The 26,086-nt window shown below is 26.0% G+C and overlaps 1 protein-coding gene across 1 annotated transcript; it reads left to right on the top strand.

The window, feature by feature from the left end:
• The first annotated feature begins 295 nt into the window (after positions 1 to 295).
• On the top strand, positions 296 to 24,875 carry LOC107165982 (uncharacterized). Its single transcript, XM_089224931.1, is given in 31 exon segments — positions 296 to 650; positions 723 to 1,846; positions 2,176 to 2,300; positions 2,811 to 2,893; positions 2,958 to 3,051; positions 3,124 to 3,548; positions 6,555 to 6,612; positions 6,614 to 6,639; positions 6,726 to 6,785; positions 7,064 to 7,129; positions 7,234 to 7,982; positions 8,400 to 8,612; positions 8,673 to 8,801; positions 8,873 to 9,038; positions 9,854 to 10,004; positions 10,163 to 10,306; positions 10,383 to 10,528; positions 10,610 to 10,761; positions 10,827 to 10,983; positions 11,838 to 12,045; positions 12,314 to 12,403; positions 12,607 to 12,687; positions 12,757 to 12,843; positions 12,921 to 13,007; positions 17,421 to 17,528; positions 19,247 to 19,315; positions 19,519 to 19,611; positions 20,187 to 20,285; positions 23,201 to 23,501; positions 23,587 to 23,753; positions 23,838 to 24,875. Coding segments are annotated over 30 exon segments (5,952 nt in total). The 5' UTR covers positions 296 to 650; positions 723 to 741; the 3' UTR covers positions 24,351 to 24,875.
• The last annotated feature ends 1,211 nt before the right edge of the window (positions 24,876 to 26,086 follow it).

Genomic DNA, 26,086 nt, shown 5'->3' with positions numbered 1-26,086 from the left:
TGCATTCATAAATTTATCTTAACTCTAACGCGATCCGACGCGGAACGACTGTCTAAACAAATGTCTGTCGACGATTGCCTCTTTAGACTGTAAAAAAATCTCGCTACTTTATTCTTCAACTGTTGATGCTGAAGGAAAAGGACTAGAAGCTTAAGGACCGAGCTAGTTTAATGAATAAACTAAATTTCGGTTTATTACCTACGCACCAAAGTCTCTAAGAGATTGCCCGCCATGTCTTGACAGAATTGTCATCGCCGTGTCTCAGAGGTACTAAATAATCATTATACAGCAAATATTATTGAACGGTTAGAAATCAATCGTTCGTTAGTAAATACGTTTTCAAGGCGACGTTAAAACGGTATTAAATCCACGGATAACTGTGTAAGAAAGTGAGCAAAACCGTGAAATCAAGCTCGTTTTAATGTCGCCGTGTAACCGTACCATCGGTAGCTGTTTACCGTTGTTTTACCCAACGTTCACTGTTTAAGACAATTAATGACCTGGGTTGGTGTTCTGCGTACGCGCCTCGGTAAGATATTTTTACAGTGCGATCATTGTACAATTCGATACTAAAGCGCTGTGCGGCGGAGCGCTCCTATTAATGACGTTTACTAAACTCCTTTCGATGGATATTATGCGTTTTACTAAAGGTTGATTGCCGTAACAACATAATCAACTACAACTATTGAACTGTGTGCTATAATATGAATTTGTTGTTACAGGTTTGACTTTATAAATACGATGGCTGACATTACAGAACCCGTTAAAGTTTTTTTAGAAACTAGTCAAAACTTTGCTAATGATGATGGTCAACCAACTGCGATCGACGTCCTATTTTTTGACGACAATCCTGTGCTACCGAATACTATATCTCATTTAAATAGAAACTCTTTGAGTACCGACAAAGCTGTGAATATACTACCACTGACCGATATATCTCATTTAAATAGCGATTTGTTATGTAGCAATCAGACTGTGAATATACCACTGCTGTCTGATACAAATCATTTAAATAGCGACGAAGCTGTGATTACACCAGTGTCCTCTGAAACATCTCATTTAAATAGTGATGAAGCCGTGAATACACCACTATTGTCTGATACATCTCATTTAAATAGTGACGAAGCTGTGAATACACCAGTGTCCTCTGAAACATTTCATTTAAATAGTGATGAAGCTGTGAATACACCAGTGTCCTCTGAAACATTTCATTTAAATAGTGATGAAGCTGTGAATACACCAGTGTCCTCTGAAACATTTCATTTAAATAGTGATGAAGCTGTGAATACACCAGTGTCCTCTGAAACATCTCATTTAAATAGTAACAAACCTGTTAATACACCACTGTCTTCTGAAACATCACATTTAAATAGCGATGAAGCTGTGAAAACACCACTGTCCTCTGAAACATCTCATTTTAATGGTGATGAGGCTATCTATACACCTCTGCCATCTGATTTATGTCATTTAATTAATAACAAAGCTGTGAATACGTCATTGCTGTCTGATACAACTCATTTAAATAGTGACGAAGCTGTGAATACACCAGTGCCGTCTGAAATATCTCATTTAAATAGCGATGAAACTGTGAATACATCCTTGTCATCCGAGACATATCATTTAAACAGCGAAGATGTCGTGAATACTGTAAATACTCCTTCCCTTCAAGATTCAGTAAGTGATATGAGTGTGGATGTTTTTGATCCATTATTAGACAAACCTGCCAATTCTAGTACTAAGCAATTTGAAGATTATAAGATCGGTGATATTGTTTGGGCTAAAATTGGGAAATATCCGTATTGGCCAAGCATTGTTTGTGTTGACCCAACATTGAATATTCACTATAGTAAGCTATTTATATTAATAAACTTATTGAAATTTTGTGACTAGATAATTAATATAATTTTTAATTAAATTATTTTCAACAGAATATGACAAAGGTATATTTTTAAGTTGTAAAAAATATTTCATAATATTAGAATAACTAACATGATTACACATATTATAATTTTTTTAATAAATAAAATTCAAAATTTTCTAGCCATTTATAAATTAAGTGATATTTTTGTGACTAAATATTTTATTATTTTTCTTACCTTTATTAGTTAAATTTCGTTATCTAACTTACTTTGTCTATAGTATATCTAAGTTTTTATAATGTATTATATTTTTTAGAAGAAAAAAAGAGATTCTTGTTACATGTCCGCTTTTGTAATGATAAAGGTAGAAGAAGTTGGGCCACAACTACTGAAAATTATTATGGAAAACATGAGTTACTCTCTAAGTATCCCGGTTGTTTAGTAAGTATAAATTAAATATGTACATGTCGTCAGAGTGTAACAGTAAGACCTGTCAAATTAAATGACTATTGATGTAATCTATAGTTTTACATCATTTTTTGTATATATAATTACAGAAATTTTAAATAAGTTTTGTTAAAATTTAAAAATATTTTTCAAAGTTGCAATTCATATAAATGCATATATAAATGAATCTTACTAACAAAAATTAGATATTAAAAAAAAAAAAACACATAAAAATATACAACTTGACTTAAATAAATGTTTTTAGAATTAACAATTTTCTAACAACCAAATTTACATTGCTATTATAAAATGTTCAAAAAAAAAAAATAGATTGGGTTTTAATTTTTTACTTTCAGTATTAAAAAATAAAATTTAAATTAATGTGTAACGCACAAGTCAATAAATCTTATTACACTTTTTTAGTTTGTGTATATATTATATTGTATTAAGTAGTTGAAGATTTATATTTTAATTCTTGTATTTTATAACTATTTATATTTACAGTCCTACTTTAAAAATAGTAAAAAGCTTTTGGAAACGTGGGAATTGGCAGTTCAAGAAGCTGATAATTTGATGAAACTAGACAGGTATATAAAATTGTTAAATTCCGAAAGTATTTATTAATTATACTAAGTATATTATAAATTTCAGAGAGTTAAGAATGGTTGAATTTTTCAAATCATTTTGTAATCCAGATTCTGTAACTCCATCCATTCTAAATAAATCATCTGAAGGCACTGTTAGTGTAAGTTAAAATGTTATTTGTTATTAATCGAACATCGAGCTGTTAATTGATTGAATGATATATTATTTTTAGACTTTAAAAGTACGAACTTACTCAAGAAAAAGATCTCTAACAGTTCCTGAACAAGATCGTGATTCTAAAATTATGAAGACTGAAAACATGGCTGTACATTTTTCATCGTCTAGATTAATAGACATTCCTTTACAGTCCAGATCAGATGATGCAGATAGTACTGTTTCTGATTTCTCTATGAGCTATGCTTTTATGGAAGATATAGGTTTAAAAGCAAAACAGGAAACTGTAAAAAAAAGAAGATCAACAAAAACGTATCCACCAAAAAGTTCTGTTGCCAATAAATATGATTTATGTTATTCAATGGTGAATTCTCCAGAAAATAATGATAGTAATAGTGTATCTGATACTCAAGATAAGTGCCCAGTTACAACTACAAAATCTTCTACTCGTTCGGTACCTGATCATAGGAAACTTGAAATAAGGTAAAAAAAAATATATTATACTCATGTGAACTGACTAATATACAAGATGTAACAGATAGAACAACTTTTGGAATAACCTTTGCTCAAATTAATTTTTTATATTAATTTTTTTTTTTTTTTTTCATTAATGGCCCTAGCACTAAATGTATGATACATTTTTTTTAAATTCTGAACGGAGTGATGAATGTATTGATTTTACAATGATGTGTTTTTTTTTTGTGTGTCTGTGTACAGCATAACTAGTCGAAATAATACTTCAATTTAGGGGTGATTTCCGATGGAAAAGTGAATATCCTTGATGCATATTAAAGGTCAAAAGTAAACATTTTCCAACAGTTTTCAAAAAAATCGAGAAAACAAAAAAAAAAATGACAGAAGAACAGGAATTTTTACGCAAAACCAGTTTTCAACGAAATCGATTTTTTTATATGGTTGTAATTCAAAAACTAAACATTGTAAATACTTGAAATTTTCACTAAATGTTTATGTAAATGTTATCTATATACAGTTTAATTTTCAAATTTTTTTTGACTTTTTTTGAGTTATTTATAGACCACTGACATTTTCAATTTTTATGAGAATTTTTTTTTTTGAAGTGTCCGTAAAAAAATTTTGGATGACCAAAACAACTTGAAAATGTAATACAAGGTTCCTTATGAGTGTTATTATTGTAACTAAAAATCGTTAGTCACAATTTTTTTTTATAAGTGTTTATACTTCAAATTTTTACAAAATCTGTCGAAAATTTGCTAATAATTTTGAAGTTAATAAATCATAAAATATTTTGTGTTTATAACTAAGGATTAAAAATACAATACTAAGTTTTCCTTCAAGTAGCTATAGAGAAAACTCGAAGCATCATTAAAGGAAAAATTTTAAATGCGTTTGAATTTTAAATTTTTACGAAATAGCGTAACAATAACGATTTTAAACATTTATTATTATTCAAAAAGTATAAGTCGTAGATACTTGAAAATTTTACCAGTTATTTAAATTGGCATTTTCTTTACATGATTTAATTTTAAAAATATTTTGACTTTTTGAGATATTTATATACAACTGAAAATTTTAGTTTTTCTGAAAATTTTTTTTTGAAGTGTTCATAAAATTGTTTTTGCCTTATCAATATACTTGAAAATTTAATTCAAAGTTCCTCATAAGTTATTCTTATAGTAATTAAAAAGTTATAAGAATACATAGGCACAATTTTTTTTTTATTTGAATTTTAAGTTCAAATATTGACAAAAATTTGTCAAAACCATGAATATTTGCAAATTATTTTGTAGTTCAAAATTCATAAAACTGTTTGTATTTATATCTAAGGTTAAAAAATTCAACACTAAGTTTTCCATAAGTTTTGCTTCAAATAACTATAGAGAAAATTGAAGCATCATTATAGGAAAAATGTTTTGAGCGTTTGAGTTTTAAATTTTATATTTATCCTCAAACCAGTTATATGTATATCTATGATAATATAAGGTATTATGAATTATGATAACTACTTGCAATGTTTTTGGAAAAATTGATTAACCATGCCTTATTCAAAATGTGTCCTAATTGAAAAATAATATATTTATTTCAAAACAGAATATATGATGACAATATTAAAATATAATATATCCTAGACTGACAAATCATCTCTGTTCAGAATCGTTTTTCGTTTACAATGATACCTATCATTGCATTCAAATCTAACCCTAGTCAGAGGTCCACCCCACCCCCTAATGTACAGCAGAGCGATACCCACCTAACCGCTTTTTTCATGTTTATTTTTTAGTACTGAAAATAAAAAATAGAAATTGAATTTAATAAAATTGGATAAATTCAAAATAGCCTATTTGTGAATCTGATTATAAGAATAATTTTGATGGTGAAAATATTTATCTAAGTCAAGTAGCTTATTTTTTAGAAATTTTTAAAATTCAATATTTTTTATTTAATTAATTCACTTAAAAGGCAATGGTGTAGAGACCTTATTTAATAGTGAGCAATCCAAATAAGTGCTGGATGTTACTATCAGGCAACACCTCTAAATTTACAACTTAAAAAAAAAAAATGTTTCCACTGCTACTGTCTATTCATAGAGCGTTACCACTGGGTTTCCTCCCTATTGTAATTATTCATGTTAATTGTATTTGTCAATTTATTATCAAACCTACTCATTTTACAAACAACGTATAGATTGTAGATCACTTCAATAATAATAAAAAAAATTAATTTAGAACATAATAACTTTTTTTTTTTTAATATGGTTTTTGAGAAGTTTCTGATATGAGTATATTTTATAAATTATTTACTTATCATATAATTATAACAAATTTTTTCTAACATTTAATTAGCATTTTTTTTTTGTTTTTTGTCGGCTCTTTGTGTTCCACCCTATGATGATCAAGGTGTAACAAGAATCTGGAAAAAAATTCAAACATTGATTGTTATAAAAGTTATTGCATTAGTGTTTTTTTGTGATAGCCTATGTACTAAATATAGGAATTAAAAATTACAAAAAAAATTCTTTACCAGCCTTTTAAATTGAATCATGTGATTCACAAAAATATTAATGTGTGGGTGGGTAAGTCTTATGGTTGGAAAAGGTAGACTGGACCATTTTTGCAGGTTGGTAATTTAAATATTAAATAATAAATAATAAATATAATATATAGCCGTAATGTGTACTCAGCAGATAATGTACAGTAATAAGTAATAACTAATAACTATATTTTAGGGTGGGTGGTGTAAAATTATTAAACGTGATTCGAGTGAAAAAAGTTCGAGCCGTCACTGGTCTATATAAAGAAAATGCTAATTTGTCACTATAATCCATGGTAGTCACCTATCTAAAGTATAGCGACACTAATTAATGCTTGACTACAGTGCAAATTAGTGTCTGACCAACCATTTGCCACCCTGGCCCCCTTTCTCTTTATTAATTAGAATGTTTAATTAATACATTTTTTTATAATCAAAATAAAACATAAATTAATCTTTTTTTTATTTTATGTATTTTAGCATATTAGAAGGAGAATATGATCAAGATAATATTATTTTTCCAAATACTCGGCGTTCAAAAAAAAAAAAGTATGATTCATATAAAGTAAATTTAAATATATTTAATTATCTGTTAATTTGTTTATTATAAAGGTATATATTTAAAACATTAATTTGTGTTTATAATTGCAGTACTCGCTCTAATACAGAAATCAATTTAAATAATGGTGGTCATTCTATACATTTACAAAGGTATTATTAAAGTGATTTAATGTAAAGTTTTTTGAGTATTATTTTTTGAAAACAAGTTAAGTTGAGAATCAATTTTTTTAGTCTTGTTCTAAAGTTAAGTGCTTGAAATAGTTAAGTATCATATTATTAAAAAAATTTTAGTGTGCTATTTATTGTTTTTTATTTTGTTTTTTGTGAAAAAAAAATAGTACTCATGTTGAATAAGCTAAGTTCATGTTCTCAACTAGAAAAGTTTTCCATAGTTAAGCTAATAAGATTAAATATTTTATGTATTCTAGTTCATCCAGTTCTAAGAAAACAGTTACTAAAAAGAAAGTTACTGAAAAAGAAAACTCTTCTAGAAGGTAAAAATTATCAATTGATAAAAATAAAATAATATTAATTTGTATGATTTTTCATTTACAAAATTATTCATACTGTATTAATTTTTATTTTCTGTGGTGTTCAGAAAATCAAACACAGTTAAATACGAAAGTAGCCCAGAACCGGATACAACGGAAAGTGAAGCTTCTTCTAAAAATGAAACATACAGTTCAGTTTTCTTAACTAGTTCAAAAAATAAACAGCTTTTTACTAAAACCTGGAAAAGAGCATGTGTAGTTTGTAAAAACATCAAGGACACAGTCAAGTGCTTGGGCCCATGTCAAAGTTATTTTCATAGAGAATGTTTAAATAAGAGTGAAGAAAGATATAATCAGACTAAAGTTAAAAAAACTGGTCGCCGTAAAAGACAATACTCAAAAATCACACAAAAAAATGAAGATTCTGCAGCTGATAATCCTCAGCTTATAAATAATATTAAAGAAGAAGACGACACTGATAATTTTTTTGTAAAAGACGATGAGATCAAATCTAATGGCTTAAGGTCTTTATCTCCAACTCAATGTTCTAGTTATACTAATGAAGAAACTAAATCACTTAATCAATTTGAATCAGATAAACTATTTAAAAATGAAACTTGTCTTCTTACTGCGAATGAGAATACTCAAAGTGAATTAGAAAGTATAAACGAAGATTCTATTCGGGAAATATCAGAAGAAAAAAATGTTACTCCAATTGTACCAATAAAAATAGATGAAAAATTACCATTAGACAATTTAAAATATATGTGTAGTCTATGCAAAGCTAATAAAACCAACTGTTTTGTTTGTGGTTTGGTTATTGACGATTCTGGACAAAAGATAGTTTGTAAAATATGTAAGTTAAAATATCAAAAATTATTATTATTATTATTATTCGTTTGGTTCAAATATATCATACTGCATACTGTATATGGACATAGTGATGGGTATTATTATGTATAAATAATTGAATCAATTTTAGTTTTGTAATTTAATATTTTTTATACCATGCTTGCAGAAATTGATAATAATTGATAAGTTGTTTTACAATTTGATAGCAATTAAAATGTGTATGGATTCATTACAGTCAATTAGTAATTAAATCAAATGTTGAACATTATAAAACTAAACTAATTATTAATTACTTATATTTAAAATTTAAAATTATCTAGTATTACATTTAGGATGTCAAGTATATGCTAGATATATGAATCAACTTAAAATGTACAATGTTCAATGCAATTACTGATAAAATTAAATAAATAATTTTTAGCCAGCTGTGGAAAATATTTCCATGAAAATTGTTTAAAAGATTGGCCTCAATGTCAGTGGATTCAAGGATCACGGAACAATGTTAGATGTGTTATATGTCCACATCATGTTTGCCATTTATGCATTTCGGATGACCCTAAAAGTTCATGCAAAACTCATTTTCCTGCTGAAAAAATAACCCGGTGTATTAAATGTCCAACAGCCTATCATAGAAGTAATAGTATTTTAAAATCATTTTTAATTTCTTACGTTTATATTTTATGTGTAATTATAGGTGAATACTGTTTACCAGCTGGTTGTCAAGTCTTAACATACAATGATATTATTTGCAGTCGACATTTTGAACCTATTAAAGTGCAAATTTATCATTATAATGCTACCTGGTGTTTTATTTGTGCATTAAGTGATTACTAACTATTATATCTAATATTTAAGTCTGTTTAGTATTAATCAAATATAATTTATTGTTTTAAGGTGGTGGTTCGTTAGTTTTCTGTGATTTGTGTCCATCTTCATTTCACATTAATTGTTTAAATCAGGACCCATCAGCTTTTGAAGGAGGTTTTACTTGTGAAGAATGTCAAACTGGTCGATATCCTCTATATGGTGAAATTGTATGGGTTAAGATTGGAAACTTTAGGTATGGTTCTTAAGTTTTATTTTTAATCTACAGTGTTAAGTTATTAAAATATTTAATTTTTAATTTTTGAGTGTACACATCTTGAATTAACATCTAATCTAGAATTTCTTCCATGTTAAGTGATATCTTTAATATTCCTAATAAATTTTTGACCACAGATCTTCATATTTTTTTATAGAAATTATGATTTCAGACTTTCTTAAATTTATCTATAATTACATTATTAAAATCATTTTGGAATCCAACTTAATGGATTTGGTATCCTCCTGTTACTTGCTGGTTCCCAAATTCATATGGATAATACCTATAAATTTATATCTATACATTTTCTCGATTTATACAAAACACATGTTAAGACATTTGTGATGAATAATAATAATATGACATAAACAAAAGGTTTTTTATTATATCAATATATTATAATAGATCTGTAGTTTATCCGTATGAAAAATATGATGGTGTTATCTAGCTATATAATTTATATAAATTCTGTTACCAGCTAGTGGCAGGAGTATAGCCAAACTTGTCAATCCCCATCAAAACAGCACCTACCACTGCAGGATCAGGTTAACTCATTTGTGGGAAACTATGCACCAAACATTTATATTCTTTTGGTAAATAAAGACAATATAACTGATAAATTTAAAATTTATTAAATACGATTTTATAATTTTATTAAATATTGTTTTTCCCAAATTTTTGTGTAGGTAAAATTTTATATTTTAAGTTAAAAAGTTAAATTTAATGTTGATTTTATTTGGTAATAAAATATCTAATAATTTTAATTAATGTTGCAAATTGTATTTTTCTATTAGGTGGTGGCCAGCTCAAATTATTTTTCCAAATGAAGTTCCTGATTCTGTAAATGCAATACCACATACAGTTGGACAATTTGCGGTCCGATTTTTTGGAACATATGATTATTATTGGGTGAACCGAGGACGAGTATTTAACTTTCATGAAGGGGTAATTAATATTTGTCTATGAATCTAGAATAAAAGATATATGTGAATTAGCTAAGTTAAATCTAATACTAGCAATACAAAATTGTATCAAACAAAATTTAGCTCTATTTTTTAATAAATCTCTGAGCTATTTCCTCTAAAGTTGTTCATTTATTTTAGGATGATGAGAATGTTTTAAGAAAAAATAATATGAAGGTTATAGATAAAGTATTTCAAGATTCTATTTTTGAAGCAGCTCAAGCACATAGTGCTTATATTTTAGAAAAAGAAAAAAATGATGCTATTGTAGCTAAATCATTTACTGTATGTACTATATACAACTTTATATGATTTTTGATTAATAATTTATAATGCACTTATTATATTATTGTTATTATAGAAGCCTCCAAAATTTACGCGAATAAAATTCAACAAACCCATTGGCAACGTCAAAAATATGGAATTTGATATTACTGCAATGACTCCCTGTGAATGTGATCCAACAAAGCCAAACCCGTGTGGTCCAGGTTCCGATTGTATAAATAGGTATCTTAAATATAACATTTCCAGATTATTTTTGAAATTTTCACTTAAATTTTTTTTTCTTAATTTTGAATTAACTTATAGAATGCTTATGTTTGAATGTGAACCAAAAGTATGTCCTGCTGGAGATAAATGTAATAACCAAAGATTTGAAAAAACGTTGTACCCGGCTATGGTCCCATTTTTGACAAAAGGTAGAGGTTGGGGTCTTAAGACATTAGAAGATATAAAAGAAGGTATGATAATATGATACATTTTATTTTAATTATAAAATAATGTAAAACAATAACTTAAAATTAAGGTTCATTTGTGATTGAGTATGTTGGTGATGTAATTGACGAAGAAGAATTTCAAAGGAGATGTCTGGAAATGCATCAAAGAAATGAACAAAATTATTATTTTTTGACTATAGATAATTCTAGAACAATTGATGCTGGTCCAAAAGGAAATTTATCCAGGTATAAACTAATTCTTATAAATTATAAAATAACTATTTCTAAATTACAACTTACCCTAACTAAGAGTCGTAAAATACGATGAGAACAGTATCTAATCTCACTTTTTATTAAATTTAAAAAATATTAATAATAAATTAGTCAATTAAACTTTAAAATTATACATTTTGGTAAATGAATAATCCTAAATTCATCTTAAGTTTATTTATTTTTATGTATCATTGTTTATCTGCTGTGTAATTTGTTTCCAATCATTATATTATCATATTGAAATAGATGTCAGAGACACCAGCCAATTGGACTCGTTCTGAGGTTGAGAGTGCCATCAAGCTTTTGGCTTATGGATATTAGAGAGTTTAGTGATTAATATTAAATATTTGATGACTCAACTCTCAATTATTGTTGTCAAATTTATCTTACCCACGTCTCTTGATTACCTCTGTGCATCTGTGTTGTCTCAACTTGTTCATCACAAATTATCTTATAATTCTGTTTAATGTTTATAATCAGTACCTAATTACTATTTTTTTATTTTTTATGATTTCTCTACATGTCTACCTTACATACGCTTAACCATTGTTAAATTTTTCAAATGTTATAGATATACTTTTAATTGATTTTGTGATCATATTTAATACAAATTTTATAGGCAAATTAAGTATGTTGTCCTAACTATAACTTCTTTATAATTCTTGAATATTGAAGTTTTTTTTATTTCTTATTTTAAGTTGTATAACTTAGTTTAAAAAAATTTTAAATTTGTGTTATTTATGATATATGATTGATTGTTAAGTATTTCACGAGCATATTTATAGTTATATTTACTTGGATTTAATATATTTTTTTATCATCAATAGATTTATGAACCATTCGTGTGAACCAAATTGTGTAACACAAAAATGGACAGTGAATGGAGATACTAGAATTGGACTTTTTGCTTTACATGACATTCCAACTGGTACAGAACTGGTTTTTGATTACCGTTTACAAAGTTGCTCTGGCGTAGAAAAAAAACCTTGTCAATGTGGAGCTGCAAGATGTTCTAAATTTATTGGAGTCAAAGTGGTAATTATTGTTTTATAATGTTATTGTTTTAAGTTTCTATGATGTACGTTGGATCATTAAAAAGATTTGTTAGACATTTGCAAATACAACTGAAAAACATTTTTAGTATTCAGGTGAATGATTCAGATGTTCTAGCAATGTATAGAGTCTCTTCTTTTTTTCTGACTCAAATTAAAGTTATTATGCAGGTTTAAAACTTAAACATATAATGATAAAATTAATACAAAAATTATTGTTTTAAAATTAATTTAAATATTTAATTTCATAGGAAGAAGAGAAAAAGAAAGTAATTTCGTCTAACGATGTTGATAAGTGCAAGGGTTCTTCAAAATATAAACGAAAACCATTAAAACTGAAGGTAATAGCTCAATTCTTGAACCAATAAAAATGTATTTATTTATTTAGTCATAATAATATGTGCGTAACTTTGATTTCCAATTGAGCTGTGTTAGTTTTATGTTATAACTACGAAAACATAGTGGCCTATTCTTACTTGTTATTTATATTTTACTTAAAATATTTTGATGTTGCATTTATTTTATTATTTATTTTATTCCATAGGATAATGTTTCTGACTCAGACAAGTCAAAATCATCTAAAGTAACTAGCAATGATCAAAACATCTCTACGATTGAAGTTAAGGTAATCAATAATTTACTATTATTATTTCTAGTGATATTTATATAATTAACGTCAAATAAATGTGCATAGGTAAAAGCATCTAATGCTGAGAAAATTGTTCTTTCCAAAAAATCAAGATCAAAAACATCTATTGGAAAATCATCTACTGCCTTAAAAGTATATTTCAATGACTTAATAAATGATTAATGCATTATTATTAAATCGGTTTTTTTTCTATTTGATTTTGATGTTAGAATGGAAATTCAGAATCTTCAGAAACACCTGCTGTTGTAAAAAGGAAATGGAAAAATTCGGCTAAGAACGTCACCAATATGACCAAAGTATGTAACAAAAAAAACAATTAAGAGATCTTCATTGTAATTTTAAATCTATGTCAAATTTTCATAGTCTGTTTTAACTTATTAACATTTGATTTCTGATTTTAATAACTGACGAATCAATTTAAATTTAAATTACCTTTTGAATATTATTATATTATACATAAAATATATTGATTTATATTTATTTTGACAAGTACATTTTTTATACATATTTTTATATAGTGGTTTTAGTAATTCTGTAATATCTACCACTTTTTGTTCTCATTTTATTTAGAAAACTAAAAATATAATTTTGAAAATTATCGGAATAATTTAGGCACTTGATTCTAAAATCAATTTGTATGTTATTAATTTATTATTATTATCCTGTATTATAATATTATATAAAATCATTGACATGTACAATAATTAAGTATGTTGGAACTTTTATAATAAAAAAAATGTATATATTTTTAATTAATTTTTAAACCGTTTAATTTTATAAGTTACATTTTATGAATGCTTTAATAAAAATTGTTATTCACAAAATGTAATTGATGAAACTGCTCATACAAAGCCCAGATATATAATTTTATTGTGTAAGAAACATAATACAGCATAGACTTTTAAATAGGACACAATATTGACCGCTAATGTATTTTAGTTTTATTGTCAAAATGAAAATATATGTTTGTTAAACGTATCATTAATTTTCAAACATATTTTGAATAAAAAAATGTTTTTTATTTAAATTACCTTAACTGAACTTTGTATTATATCACTATTTTAGTTAATAATCTTTTTCAATTAGAACAATTTTTTTATTTTAATTACAAATATCGAAAAATTAGATATCCTAGATATACATATTCAAAGAAATACTTATAGTTAGTATGTTTTGTTATGTTTTTATTTTTAAATATTAATTTCATATTTTTCTAACCATGGTGTTAGAAAATCAGATTTTTAATCCTAAACAATCTTTATTTACAGCTATAAAGTTTTTTATGTAAGATTATTATGTACACATGGTTTTTCATGGGAATAATTTTGTCTAACTTAAGTTTAGACAAATGTAGGAGTGTATTGATATGTGGATATGTATGAGATTAAATATAATAAGATATGTTTATTTATAATGAATATTCTTTAATTTTAAATACTCTATTCAATTTAAGCAAGTTATTTGGTAACTACTAGTTTTTCTTTAGGCAATTGTAAAAGAACATCCATCTGTATTCCCTAATGAGTTAACCATCATCATACATCAGCTATTTAGCAAAACCATACCCTCTGCACACAAATTAATTGCCGAGTATGTTTCTCGATTTGAATTAATTGTGAAGAGTATACTTAGTTGTATGTTTTTATATTTGTTAATATTTCATCAACTATTCTACATTTATATTAAATTAATGATATTTACTAGTGACTATAGGCATCTAATAATTACATCTTTGTTAAACGTTTGATTATAATGATCTCAAAAAATTTTTTTTTAATATACACAGGTCATTAATAAGATAACAGACAGTATCTCAAATCATTTTTCGTAGTATTCCAATTTATGATTTCATAACAATTATTTTTCATCTGTTTTTTTCTAATACATAAATACAAGTAAATTGAATCTTAGTCCTAATACTATCAGTGACTTTTACAGATATTTTAAATGGGAGAGAGGTTACATTCATAAATCAAATTTAAATGGTGATTATTTAAGCATGCTCACCACTGTTTTTTCCTTTGATAATAATTGTGAGAGTTGATTATATCTAAAGATCATATTTTTAAATTTTTGATATTTTTTTAATTCTTAGGGAATATATTTTGTGGCGTTACAAAATTGTATTTATCAAAAAAAACCCCATTTTTTACGACAAATTAATTAGCAGATAATTTACTTGAAATATAAGTTAAATTAGGTTTAAATTCTAATGTATTTTTGTGTTATTAAAAGGTTTATACCAAAAATCATAATCCTTAGAAATTGTTCTACAAGAACTTAAGTTGTAAAAAATATATATATATATATTTATATTAGAATTAGTATTTGTTGTACTTCAATAATTTTTACAAATTATTTATTTTGATAAGCTTATCGTTATTTTCATTTTCAAATGTTTAGACATGCTCTAAGTACACAGTGTTATATAACTCAAAAACTACTTCCTCCTCATATATTAATTTTATTATATCAAAATTAAGAACAAAATCTGTTTAAAAATTAAAAGTGAAAAATTAGGGGTTCATATTTGAAAAACAGAAGTTTATTTTGTCACATATAATCATCCTTAATTGGTTCAAGAAATTCTCAAATATTCAACAAAAATAGTCTTCAAGTGTATTTAAAAATTTCAATAGTTTTTATAACTAATTATAAAAAAGGGAGAGTGTATACTAAAAGAATTATTACATGTATAAATAATTTTGATTTGTTAATTTTTTTCGGCTCATTTGTACCTGAAACCTAATCATAAATTAGTAATCTCTACAGTCTAAAGTGTTGTTTATATTATAAACTATAACTTTGAATAGCAGATGTCTAATAAAAATTTAAGTGATGACAATAACAAAATTCTTTAATTTTTAAAAATCCATATATATATATAGGTATTATAAAGTAAATTATATTCATTTTTATACATTTTTACCACCTTTGCCCTCCCTAGTATTATTTGTATGCCTCTGAATTCAACATATAAATTAACGGTACATTTGTGAGTATAGAAAAATATATCAGTAATTTACCTAACCTACCCAAAATATTAATTAATTTTTAATTAAAATTGCTACTTATTCATTCATCTATTTATATAGTTACTTAAAATTTAATCTGCTATGTAAATTAAAAATTCACAGCAAATATGCGTTTTGAACAATCTTTAAAAAGTTTTTATTGCATTAGTTTAGGGTTTAGTAAATGAACCACTGTATGATTTCTTTAATTTTTAATTCTTTTTTTCTTCACTGTTTAATATTTTTATCTATTTCACTAATTTTTGAATTTTATTTTGATATACCGATAATAATAGTGGTAACTTATAATTACTTAAAGTTAAAAATGTATGAGAAATTGTTTTCTATTTAAGTGTTGTTTTAATTAGATATTAATAAATAAATAATGTGCTTGTTGTACCTAAAGTTTGTTTCTCTAACAATATTGATACCATTATTAAAACAAAATAATAACATCAATTACTATGAATTATTTTTATAGTCAGTTAATTAATATTTTTGATGTAAATGGTCAGGGTTTTAAGATCAATTCGTATTATATTTTTGTTTAACGCTATTTTTAAATCAACTATTAGTGTTTATTGGAATATTTATTGGAAATTATTGTTGTTTCTAAATTTTGCTATTGTAGTTCTATTATTTTTGATTCAAGAGTTTTATGTTGGCAGTGTAAATTACATTTTCTGTCTGATTTATAAATCAAATTAAAGAATATTATATTTATGAAATATATTATGGTGATGTAAATATAATTCTTATGCCTATATCTTCTTACATACAATTTATTACATAATAATTTATAAACTGAACAATTTATATCAATAAAAAAAAAAATATAAATATTCAAAATTATATTTTAACCCAGTATGCTTTGCTTATAGTTGTTATCAAATTCTTAGGTAAAAAAAAATAACTAGTGCTAAAGTGAAAGTTTAGTAGGTAGTGAAAGTGTTGTATCTCATAACATATAACACATGAATTATCACAAGGATAAACCAACATGTATGTTAATGGATTTTTTATTATAAGATCTAAAATAAATATAACTAATTATTTTTTTTTATTATTAATCTCAGCTTTTAACAGTATTTTCAGTGTGTGTTATATGTACTTAAATATAATGTTTTTACTGTTGGAAAAACCATTTAAACTGTTTATTTAATTCATTATTTCCAATTTTATATTACATTATGTGTATTATATATAATGTTATTCTTCACAATAGTCCTTCAAATTTAAAATTTTACTTGTAATCCCCAAAAAATAATTAATGCTGATTTACAAAAATCTGTTTCTGTACTTATTTTTATTGATTTTATTTATCAACATTTCATTTTAACTAAATACATATGGTTTTGATTAAGAAAAAAATATTTTACTAAATAACGCAATATAATTCATGCAGATAAATCTAAAACAATAAGAATAATTTAAAAGTTTTGATTTAAGAACTATTAGTAATCAAAATTGAATGTTGATGTTACATTAGTTAATATTAACCACTTGTGTTAAATTTTTTCTAACTGTTTTTAAAATTCAAATCTCAGAAAAATAATAATAAGGACGGGTATAATCCTTGTATAATTAAGGTACCTATCTTATTAGTATATTTTAATGTTTATATTGTTATCACTTATGATGAATAATTTATGTTTTGTATATAAATGAGTTAATGAATTGTTTTATTACTTTTAGAATGACATTTCAGTTGATGATTCTTTGGAATCCGAAAAAAATGTTAGTTCAAAAGGAAAGCTAAGGAATGGTTTGTCTATATTTTCTTCGAGAAAACTACTGATAAAAGTATGACATTACAAGATAAATAATTAAAATTTTATTTTGCACTTTGAGAATTTAATTAATAACACAAAACCATCATAATATTTTGTAGTTTATGTTTTAACTGAGTAAATATTTTTTATGATTTAATTTGGACAAACAAAATGTACATATTGTTAATTATTTTAATGATTTTATACTATGTACTGATGTAACTTTATAATTGATTATTGTTTAATTGTGACAAAACATACTAAATCATTGTTAATATTTTATACTGCTTTTTCATCTTAACCAACACTGATCTATTATATTTGATTTAATAATATAATATAATATGAACCTCTCTTAATTTGTGAATTGCTTCATTTATTACTAACTTTATACAAACGGTTTCTCATTTAATAATAATAACTTAAATTCTAAAATGTTTGTATTAACAATTTGTTCTTACAAATAGATATTAGTCACAATAATACAATTATATATTTATATGGAGTGTACAAATATATAATTCAAAATCTACAACTATGTTAAAATATTATGAAGTTCATGCAAGGTAATATCCATTAGTATTGTAATGATGAAATTGGTTTCTCGTTTATATAGTTTTTTATTTTAAACATAGTTTTTAAAATATAACACCTAATGTTATTGAAATGCATATGAACTATGTTCAGAAATCAAAAACTATACAGGGTATCCCGCGAGGATTTACCCATTGCAATATCTAACGAAATAATGGAGATATCAAAATTCTGGTTTTATAATAAGATTCACAGGGATAAGAACTACAATTATTTCATTTTCAAATGTATTTTAATGTTTGGGTAAAAAAGTTAATATATTTTTTTATTTAATTATTTCCAAAAAAAATAAAGATAGCCATTTTGTAGTTTATTTTTCTGAAAATACTGACGTTTCAAAATTTTATTTTCATTAATTTCCTGATTTTTAATGTTTTTTCTAGTTTTATAGTAATTATTACCTTTAGTAATTTATAACTATTAGGAACACGGAAAGTATTCGGCCGGCCATATCGGAAAGTGCGCGGCGCAGTGGGTCACAATATGTTTGATAACATTAACACGTTGGCTACCATGAGTATCACGGGTGTCTCACACCATGATGCAATAGATATAATTTTGACGATCTCTGGTTATGTACCATGAGAGTCACGGGGGACTCACAAATCGTCATTATGTGTGTATCGTGTGAGTTGCTGGTAACTCTCAGGTATTTCGTTTTCTTAAAGTTATGTAGAATTCAATAACCAAGAAAACTTATATTTTTTGAGAGTCACGGGTGATACTCATCGTAAATAAAAAAATATTTTTAAAATCAAGTCTGGTAGCCAACGTGTTAAGGTATTAGATAATTCGCAATTTTCTCGAAACTAAAAAAAATATTAAAAATCGGAAAATTAATGAAAATAAAATTTTGAAACGTCAACATTTTTAGAAAAATAAAACTATACAAAATTGCTATCTTTAATTTGTTTTTAAATAATTAAATAAAAAAGTATATTTTTTAACCTTTTTACCAAAACATTAAAATATGAAATAATTGTAGTTCTTATGCCTTGTGAGCCTTATTAGTTATTACAAAACCAGAATTTTGATATCACCATTATTTCAGGAGATATCGCAATGGGTAAATCCTAACGGGACACCCTGTATATAGACTAATTTTATGTATAATTTGTTGTTGCTTCAGATTTATACGTGATTTTTATGTTTTAGGATGATACATCGGATACAGACGATTATGTTATAGTTAAAAAAGAACGACAATACAACAGTTATAAAAAAGTAGGGAATCATTCAAAAATAATTAATTTTATCAACTAACAATAATTAGCTTGATTTGTTGCCCATTTAATAATTACATAATCAATATGTTAAAGAAAAAATCTAATCTTTTTATTTTTCAAGTATTATATTTTAAGTTTGATGTGTTAAATATCTAGATTTGAACTAATTAACTAATATATTTTGAAATATTTCTTTTTCAGAAGAATTTAATGAAACGCGAATTGTTATCTCTACCATCACCTATCCTAAATGAGTTATCATCAGCTAAAATCTTAAATTCTTCTGAAGGAAAAGTAATTAAAAATGTATACTTTGATTGACATTTGTTCTAGATAAATGCTTATAACATATATTAGGATCTTGGTGTGAGCTAATAAAAATATTAAGAATATGAAAAAGACAAGAATTTCAAGAAAACCAACCAAAAACCTTTCAAACACCGGACAAATGTTTGAGATATTAGAAAACATTAATTAAATTTTTTACATAACAGGGCCAGATTGGCTCGCGAGTTACTGAGTAAAACTAGGTGGGCCGCTACAATTTTGGGCTGTTTAAGTAATGAGGCTGCTGACTCATCATACTGAATGTGTTAAGTGTTTAAATTTGAAAAATGGAGCCTTAAGTGTTGGGATTGCACAGGCAATATATGGTTGAAGGTGTTATTGTATTAAGTTTGTAAGTATACTGATAAAGTACAAAACAATTGATGAGCCTAATTTGTCCAACTGGCCCTGTACATAATCATTATTGTAATAACTGAAGTTGTATAATAGGTAACAACTTAAATTTGTTTCATTGCCTAAACTTATTTTTTTTTTTAATGTTTGACTTATTAATATTCTCATACTTAATATTTGTTTATTAGGGCAATGATATTAAACCTGAAAAATCTACAAGGCCTCAAGAAAATTCTCGAAACAATTTAACTAGACTGGCAAAAAGTAGACATTTATTTTTATCCAAAGTGAATATAAACTGTCTATTATAATATACTAACAATTAGAAAACATGAATACATATTACGCACTATTATTATCTAGTAGTTATGTATACCAGAGGTCGGCAATATGGTGACTGTGCAGGGAAAATACTATACCACATATAGATACTGCTAAATTTGGCAGAGACAATTTTTTTTTATTAGGTATTCATATTTGTGTAAGCACATAATAATTAGGTTCATTTAATTTATTTCTAGCTTTTAGAAATATAATATTACATTTTCTGAACCTTGAATTTTTTTTTTTTTAGAAATTAATGCCGACCTTTGCTATACACTGTTAACATACTGATAGTGTTAGAAATTGTTGGTATTAAATTGTATTCTATTTATTTACATTTTTAGATACACAATTAATACTTATTACTAACCGCATTTTTGAAACATTTCAAAAAATTATTGATTTTGTAAATGCTTATCCAGTTTATAATATAAATCTAAATAATCCAGATTTCTAAAATTCAAAGTTATACAATACCTTAACTATTTTCCATGACTCATTTTTTTATGCTATTGGTCTGAAATAAATTTATTCCATTGTTATTTGATGTATATTTTAAATTTATCATTAAATGCTTTTTGATTAAATTTACAATATCTTAATATATATTAATGTAAAATCTGAACTGCTTACATTAATATTGATATACAGGGTGATTCTTTTAAGTGGGTACACTAATTATCTCGAAAAGTATTTACTTTTTTCAAAATATTTTTTTACATGGTTTCAAGTTGTTAAAAAACCAACGTTTTTATTAAAAAATTATATTAAAAAATATTTTTTATCCTTATCATTTTTTAAGTTTTTTACTTTTTTGAATGACAACAGAGTTTTAATTTCATATTCCAAAGCAGAATATTTTTCTAAGTATTTTGATTCATAATAATCGAATTTAGGACGAGTAGTTTATGAGTTATATGTATTTAAAGTTTAGACAAGCGGAGTAGTGGACAAACATTTTGCGGGGTAACCCCGTACCACTCCACTCTGCCAATCAAAACTTTAAATACTTATAATTCAAAAACTACTCATCCTAGATTCGATTTTTATGAATCAAAATACTTAGAAAAATATTCTGCTTTGGAATATGAAATTAAAACTCTATGTTGTCATTCAAAAAAGTAAAAAACTTAAAAAATGATAAGGATAAAAAATATTTAAAAATATAATTTTTTAATAAAAACGTTGGTTTTTTAACAACTTGAAATCATGTAAAAAATATTTTGAAAATAGTAAATACTTTTCGAGATAATTAGTGTACCCACTTGAAAGAATCACCCTGTATAGTAGGGATCAATAATTAACTAGCCATTTTAGATATAAAAATTTAATGCAAATTTTATTTTTTTCATATCCGAATACCACCATTACTGCCAACCCCAGATATACCAGATTATTCATTATTTAACTTAAGACATTCATTATTTCCAAAGATTATTTACTTTTTTTTTAAATAACTTTTTCAAGTTGTCAAAAAAAATGGCTATTCAAAAATTATATTTTTGATTCTAATAGTTTTTAAGTTTTATTTTTTTAAATGACAACAGTTAAGTTTTTACACTAAGAGCAGAAATTATTCTGATTATTTAAATTTTTGATAAATAAAAATTGGATTTAAAACTAGTAGCTTATGAATTATAAGTATTTAAAGTTTAGATGGGCAGAGTGGAATAAATACGTGTTTATCTCACAAAATGTTGGTCTACTATTTCGTTCATTTGAACTTCAAATGCTTATTAAGTTATTTACTTATTAACTAATTTTAAGAAATCCAATTTTTATATATCATTATACTTCAAAAAATATTCTTATTTAGAATATTAAATTAGAACTTTATGTTGTTATTCAAAAAGTTATAAACTGATAAGAATAAAAAATAATAATAAAAAAATGCTCTGTTTAAAATAAAAAACGCCTTTGGAGGCAACATCCATTTCTCGTGGTTCTTACATGTAATGACATAACATGTCTAAGCGCAGTAGCTGGCGTTTCTTGTTTTGAACAGAGTATATGCAAGGTAATTTTTTAATAATACTCTCTTCCATTCTTTTTTCTAATAGAACATTTATTCGAATTCTGATATTTTATGTACTACTTAAGGAGGTTTCTGGGATGTTACTAACTTCTATTTTCCAAATGCTCTTGTATTTATTATACTTGGATAGTTTTACAAATTATTTATTTTGATTAATCAATAGTAAATACTAACTTTTTTTAATTGTCTATGGCCCTTATCTACTTAACCCATTACCTTAGACAATTTATTCTTAGCATACAATAAAATAAAAATATCTGTTTAATAACTAAGAATGAAAAGGGAGTTCCTATTTGAAAAACAGAAGTTTGTATTATTACATGATCGCTCTTAAGTGGTATAAAAAAATCTTGAGGATTCAAAAATATGGTCTTTAAGTGAATTTAAAAATTCCAACACTCAAAATTTGAATGTATGCATAATTCAAGCATAAAATGAGGATGCTTAAAAAATCACCTGTATGTTTAAAAATGTTGTTTTTTTAACGACTTTAAACCATGAAACCATGTAAACATTTTTTCAAAAGCAATACTTTTTGAAATGTCCATGATAAAAGAATCATTGTATTTTGCACCTGGCCATCTTGCGTCTCGCGCCATAGCCATATGAGGCTTGTGTATTATTAAAAAAAAAAAACCATTATTTACTTATTAACGATAAGTAATAAAAATTATAAAATGTATTTTTTAACATTATGGCTCTTAATATTATTGTATTTATCTGTGTCACTCGTGGATGTATCCATGTTGACCACCCCTAGTATAGAGATTTGAACATTCTGCTTGTAGGTATAAATTGTTTAAATAACATTTAAAATTAATAATTATTGATATATTTATCTAGAATGATTTGGGTAAGGAGAAAAAGGTCCAGCCTATTGTATCAAATATAAAATTCAATAAAAGAAAAAAGAAATTGTCAAAAACAACAAAAATTGTTAAAAACAGTGATGAAATGTTGTCGAGGAAAACCATCCTAATGAAGAAAACTAAAATAAACAAAGACTTCTTACAGTCCAAAGCATATTTCAAAAACGATTCTTGTGTGATTTGTGGAAAAGGCCATACAGAACTGTCATGTAAAAACAAAAAGTGCCCCAGAGTCTTTCATCTTAGTTGCATTAACAAAACTAGAATTGTGAAATGTGAGTATAATTTATTACCCTCATAAAATATATTGAATTTCAATAATAGATATAAATAAAGGCTATGTGTTTTATTTTATTTTAGCCGGATTCATATGCCCTTCTCATTTTTGTTCTCTGTGCAACAAACGTAAGGTAGTAGCCAAATGTAAATTTTGTGTGGAATCGTATTGTGCAATGCATGTCAAAGGGAACATATTTAAAGATCCGCTGGGCAATGGTATGTTGTGCACTACTCATCATCCTAACAAAGTAAGTTAACAACAGAATATTAAAAATGAAATATATATGTATAGTAAGTTTTTTTTTGGTTTGCTAAAAATATGATTTTGATAGAAAACGTTGCCAATTGTAAGTAATCCAGTGATTCCTGACCTAAATGCTGGCAGTAAAGTAAATATTGTCAATAACAATGCAGAACCAATTGATTTTGTGGATCCAAGTTTTAATATTTCGATATCAGAAGAGTTGGAAGACGATGATGATTCATTGAACATTAATATAGATAGAATGAACGAAGAAGAATATACACAGTCACAGGTTGTCAAAGATGAGTGCAATCGTGAATATATACACATTGGAGGATTCAATGTATGCAATATGTCTGATTTAGTCTCAGATCAAGGAAAAAATTACACAATACCAGTTGATACAGATGGTGATCTATTTAAGCCGTCTTTGGCCAATGTTGTTATTGACATAGAGTCTGCATCTGCATTTTACCAGCCTATGGACAACTTACAATTAGTGTCTATTGCCACTGATAAAGAAAGCCATGACTGTGCCAACGTAAATTTCATAACTGACACCAATCAATCTAAAAACAAATGGCTAGCAGCTGAACCTTAAAATCATGTAGTCAAATGTCTGTTGTTTTATTAATCTTCAGAGATGAAATATCAATTTAATTCGCCCTTTTAAAAAACACCTGTTACCTAATTAGGAAATTTTAATATTTGTTTTGTTTTATTGTTTTTTTTTTGTTTTTATCACAATTTATATCAATTAAATAATTGTTCATTTATTTTTATTATAAAAAACTAATCAAATATTTACCATTTATATAGTTTATTAGGTATTATGTATGTTGTTATCAAAGTTGTTAAAAGTTTGAGGAATTAAAATATTGTTTTTATGCATGCATGTTGAATATTTATGTATGTATAATATTGTTTAATTGGGTATTATACTAAATGTAATTTTATTTATTGGATGTGATGTTCTATATTAATTAATATGTGAAATTAAAGATGTAAAAACATTTTTAAGATTTTAGTTAACTTTCTTATTTTTCTTTTTATTAAACTTAATATAATGTATTTTCAGTAAATTCTATATTTTAATTTATTTACAATATTAAAGTTTTAAAAACTATGAAGTTGTATTTGAGTTTTTATTCTCTTAATGGGGCGAAACGGCAAACAATGACGAGGGTGGAAATGCGATAACGACATATGAATAGCGGAAGATCAATCAAAAGGAAAGACCGAGGGGCCATAACAAAATTTCTTTTAAAATTAAATTTTGAATATTATTAACAGTGATATGAAGGTGAAATGAGTGACTGATAAATACTGGCGACACAACAAACCACAAGTCTGCATGCCATCAGCGGTAATAGAAACAATAAGTTTGGTTACCACTTGGCACTAGCTATGACTTGGGTAAAACACATTTTTTGTGAGTGTTAGAATTGTGTATTGCTAATAAATAATTCTGTTAATTGATCATTTCAATTTGAAAATTTGTATTAATTTTTGTCTTACAAAATACCTAACCCATTGTTTCAAATTTTTGAAAGGTATGCAACTAAGTGGGCCAAAAAATAAGCCAAGGCATACAGCTATTCACAAATCACAAGTGGCAGAAATCCTTGACCAAGTAGCATTGAAACTGTGTAGCCATTGTGGCCTTTCTGATCGTTAGATGGTACTTTTTATCAAATTATTTGAATAAGATTTTTTCTATTAAAAATTTTCTATTAAACCTAAAAAATCTAGGAAGCCGAGGAAAAAGTCAATCGTTGGGCATGAAAAACCCCGAACACCGGGCAAACTGCCCACGTATGTCAATTTCCAAATGTATCTACCAATGAGACTGGTGGATGTCCTTCATCGGGCTTAAAAGAAGAGGTACTCTACAAGTTTCCAGATCGGTTGGTCCTCGAAACCAGACTATGAGCGTGAAATCTATATATCCATATGTCGTGATAGGTTAGATGTTTTCCAAAGTCTATCTAATGACCTACAAACCTAATAGGATTTACCATTTACCTCGCGCATTTTCAACAAGTGTCTGATATCTGATCGAGAGTTCTACTGAATTAACTCACTTTCAACGTCGTATTATAAACATTTCGACAATCCGCTCAATTACAACCCCCCCCCCCCCCACACACACACACACACACTGCCATTATAAAAATAAGTACAAGGCATGATAGGTGTCAGTCGCGAAAATATTTATGGTACAATTGTTAAAAATAAATGTTTGATTTTCCAAAAAGAAATGAATATTAGCTCTTTTCACCTACGTATTTGGTATTCGGCTGGAACCTATCAAAAAAAAATTCCCAGCCCACGAAT

The sequence above is a fragment of the Diuraphis noxia genome, unplaced genomic scaffold (assembly GCF_037042655.1).
Source record: "Diuraphis noxia isolate RWA-SAM2 unplaced genomic scaffold, SU_Dnox_SAM2 contig0003, whole genome shotgun sequence".
NCBI lineage: Eukaryota > Metazoa > Arthropoda > Insecta > Hemiptera > Aphididae > Diuraphis > Diuraphis noxia.
Note: the sequence above shows the minus strand (reverse complement) of the source record. Positions and strands in the feature narration are given on the sequence as shown.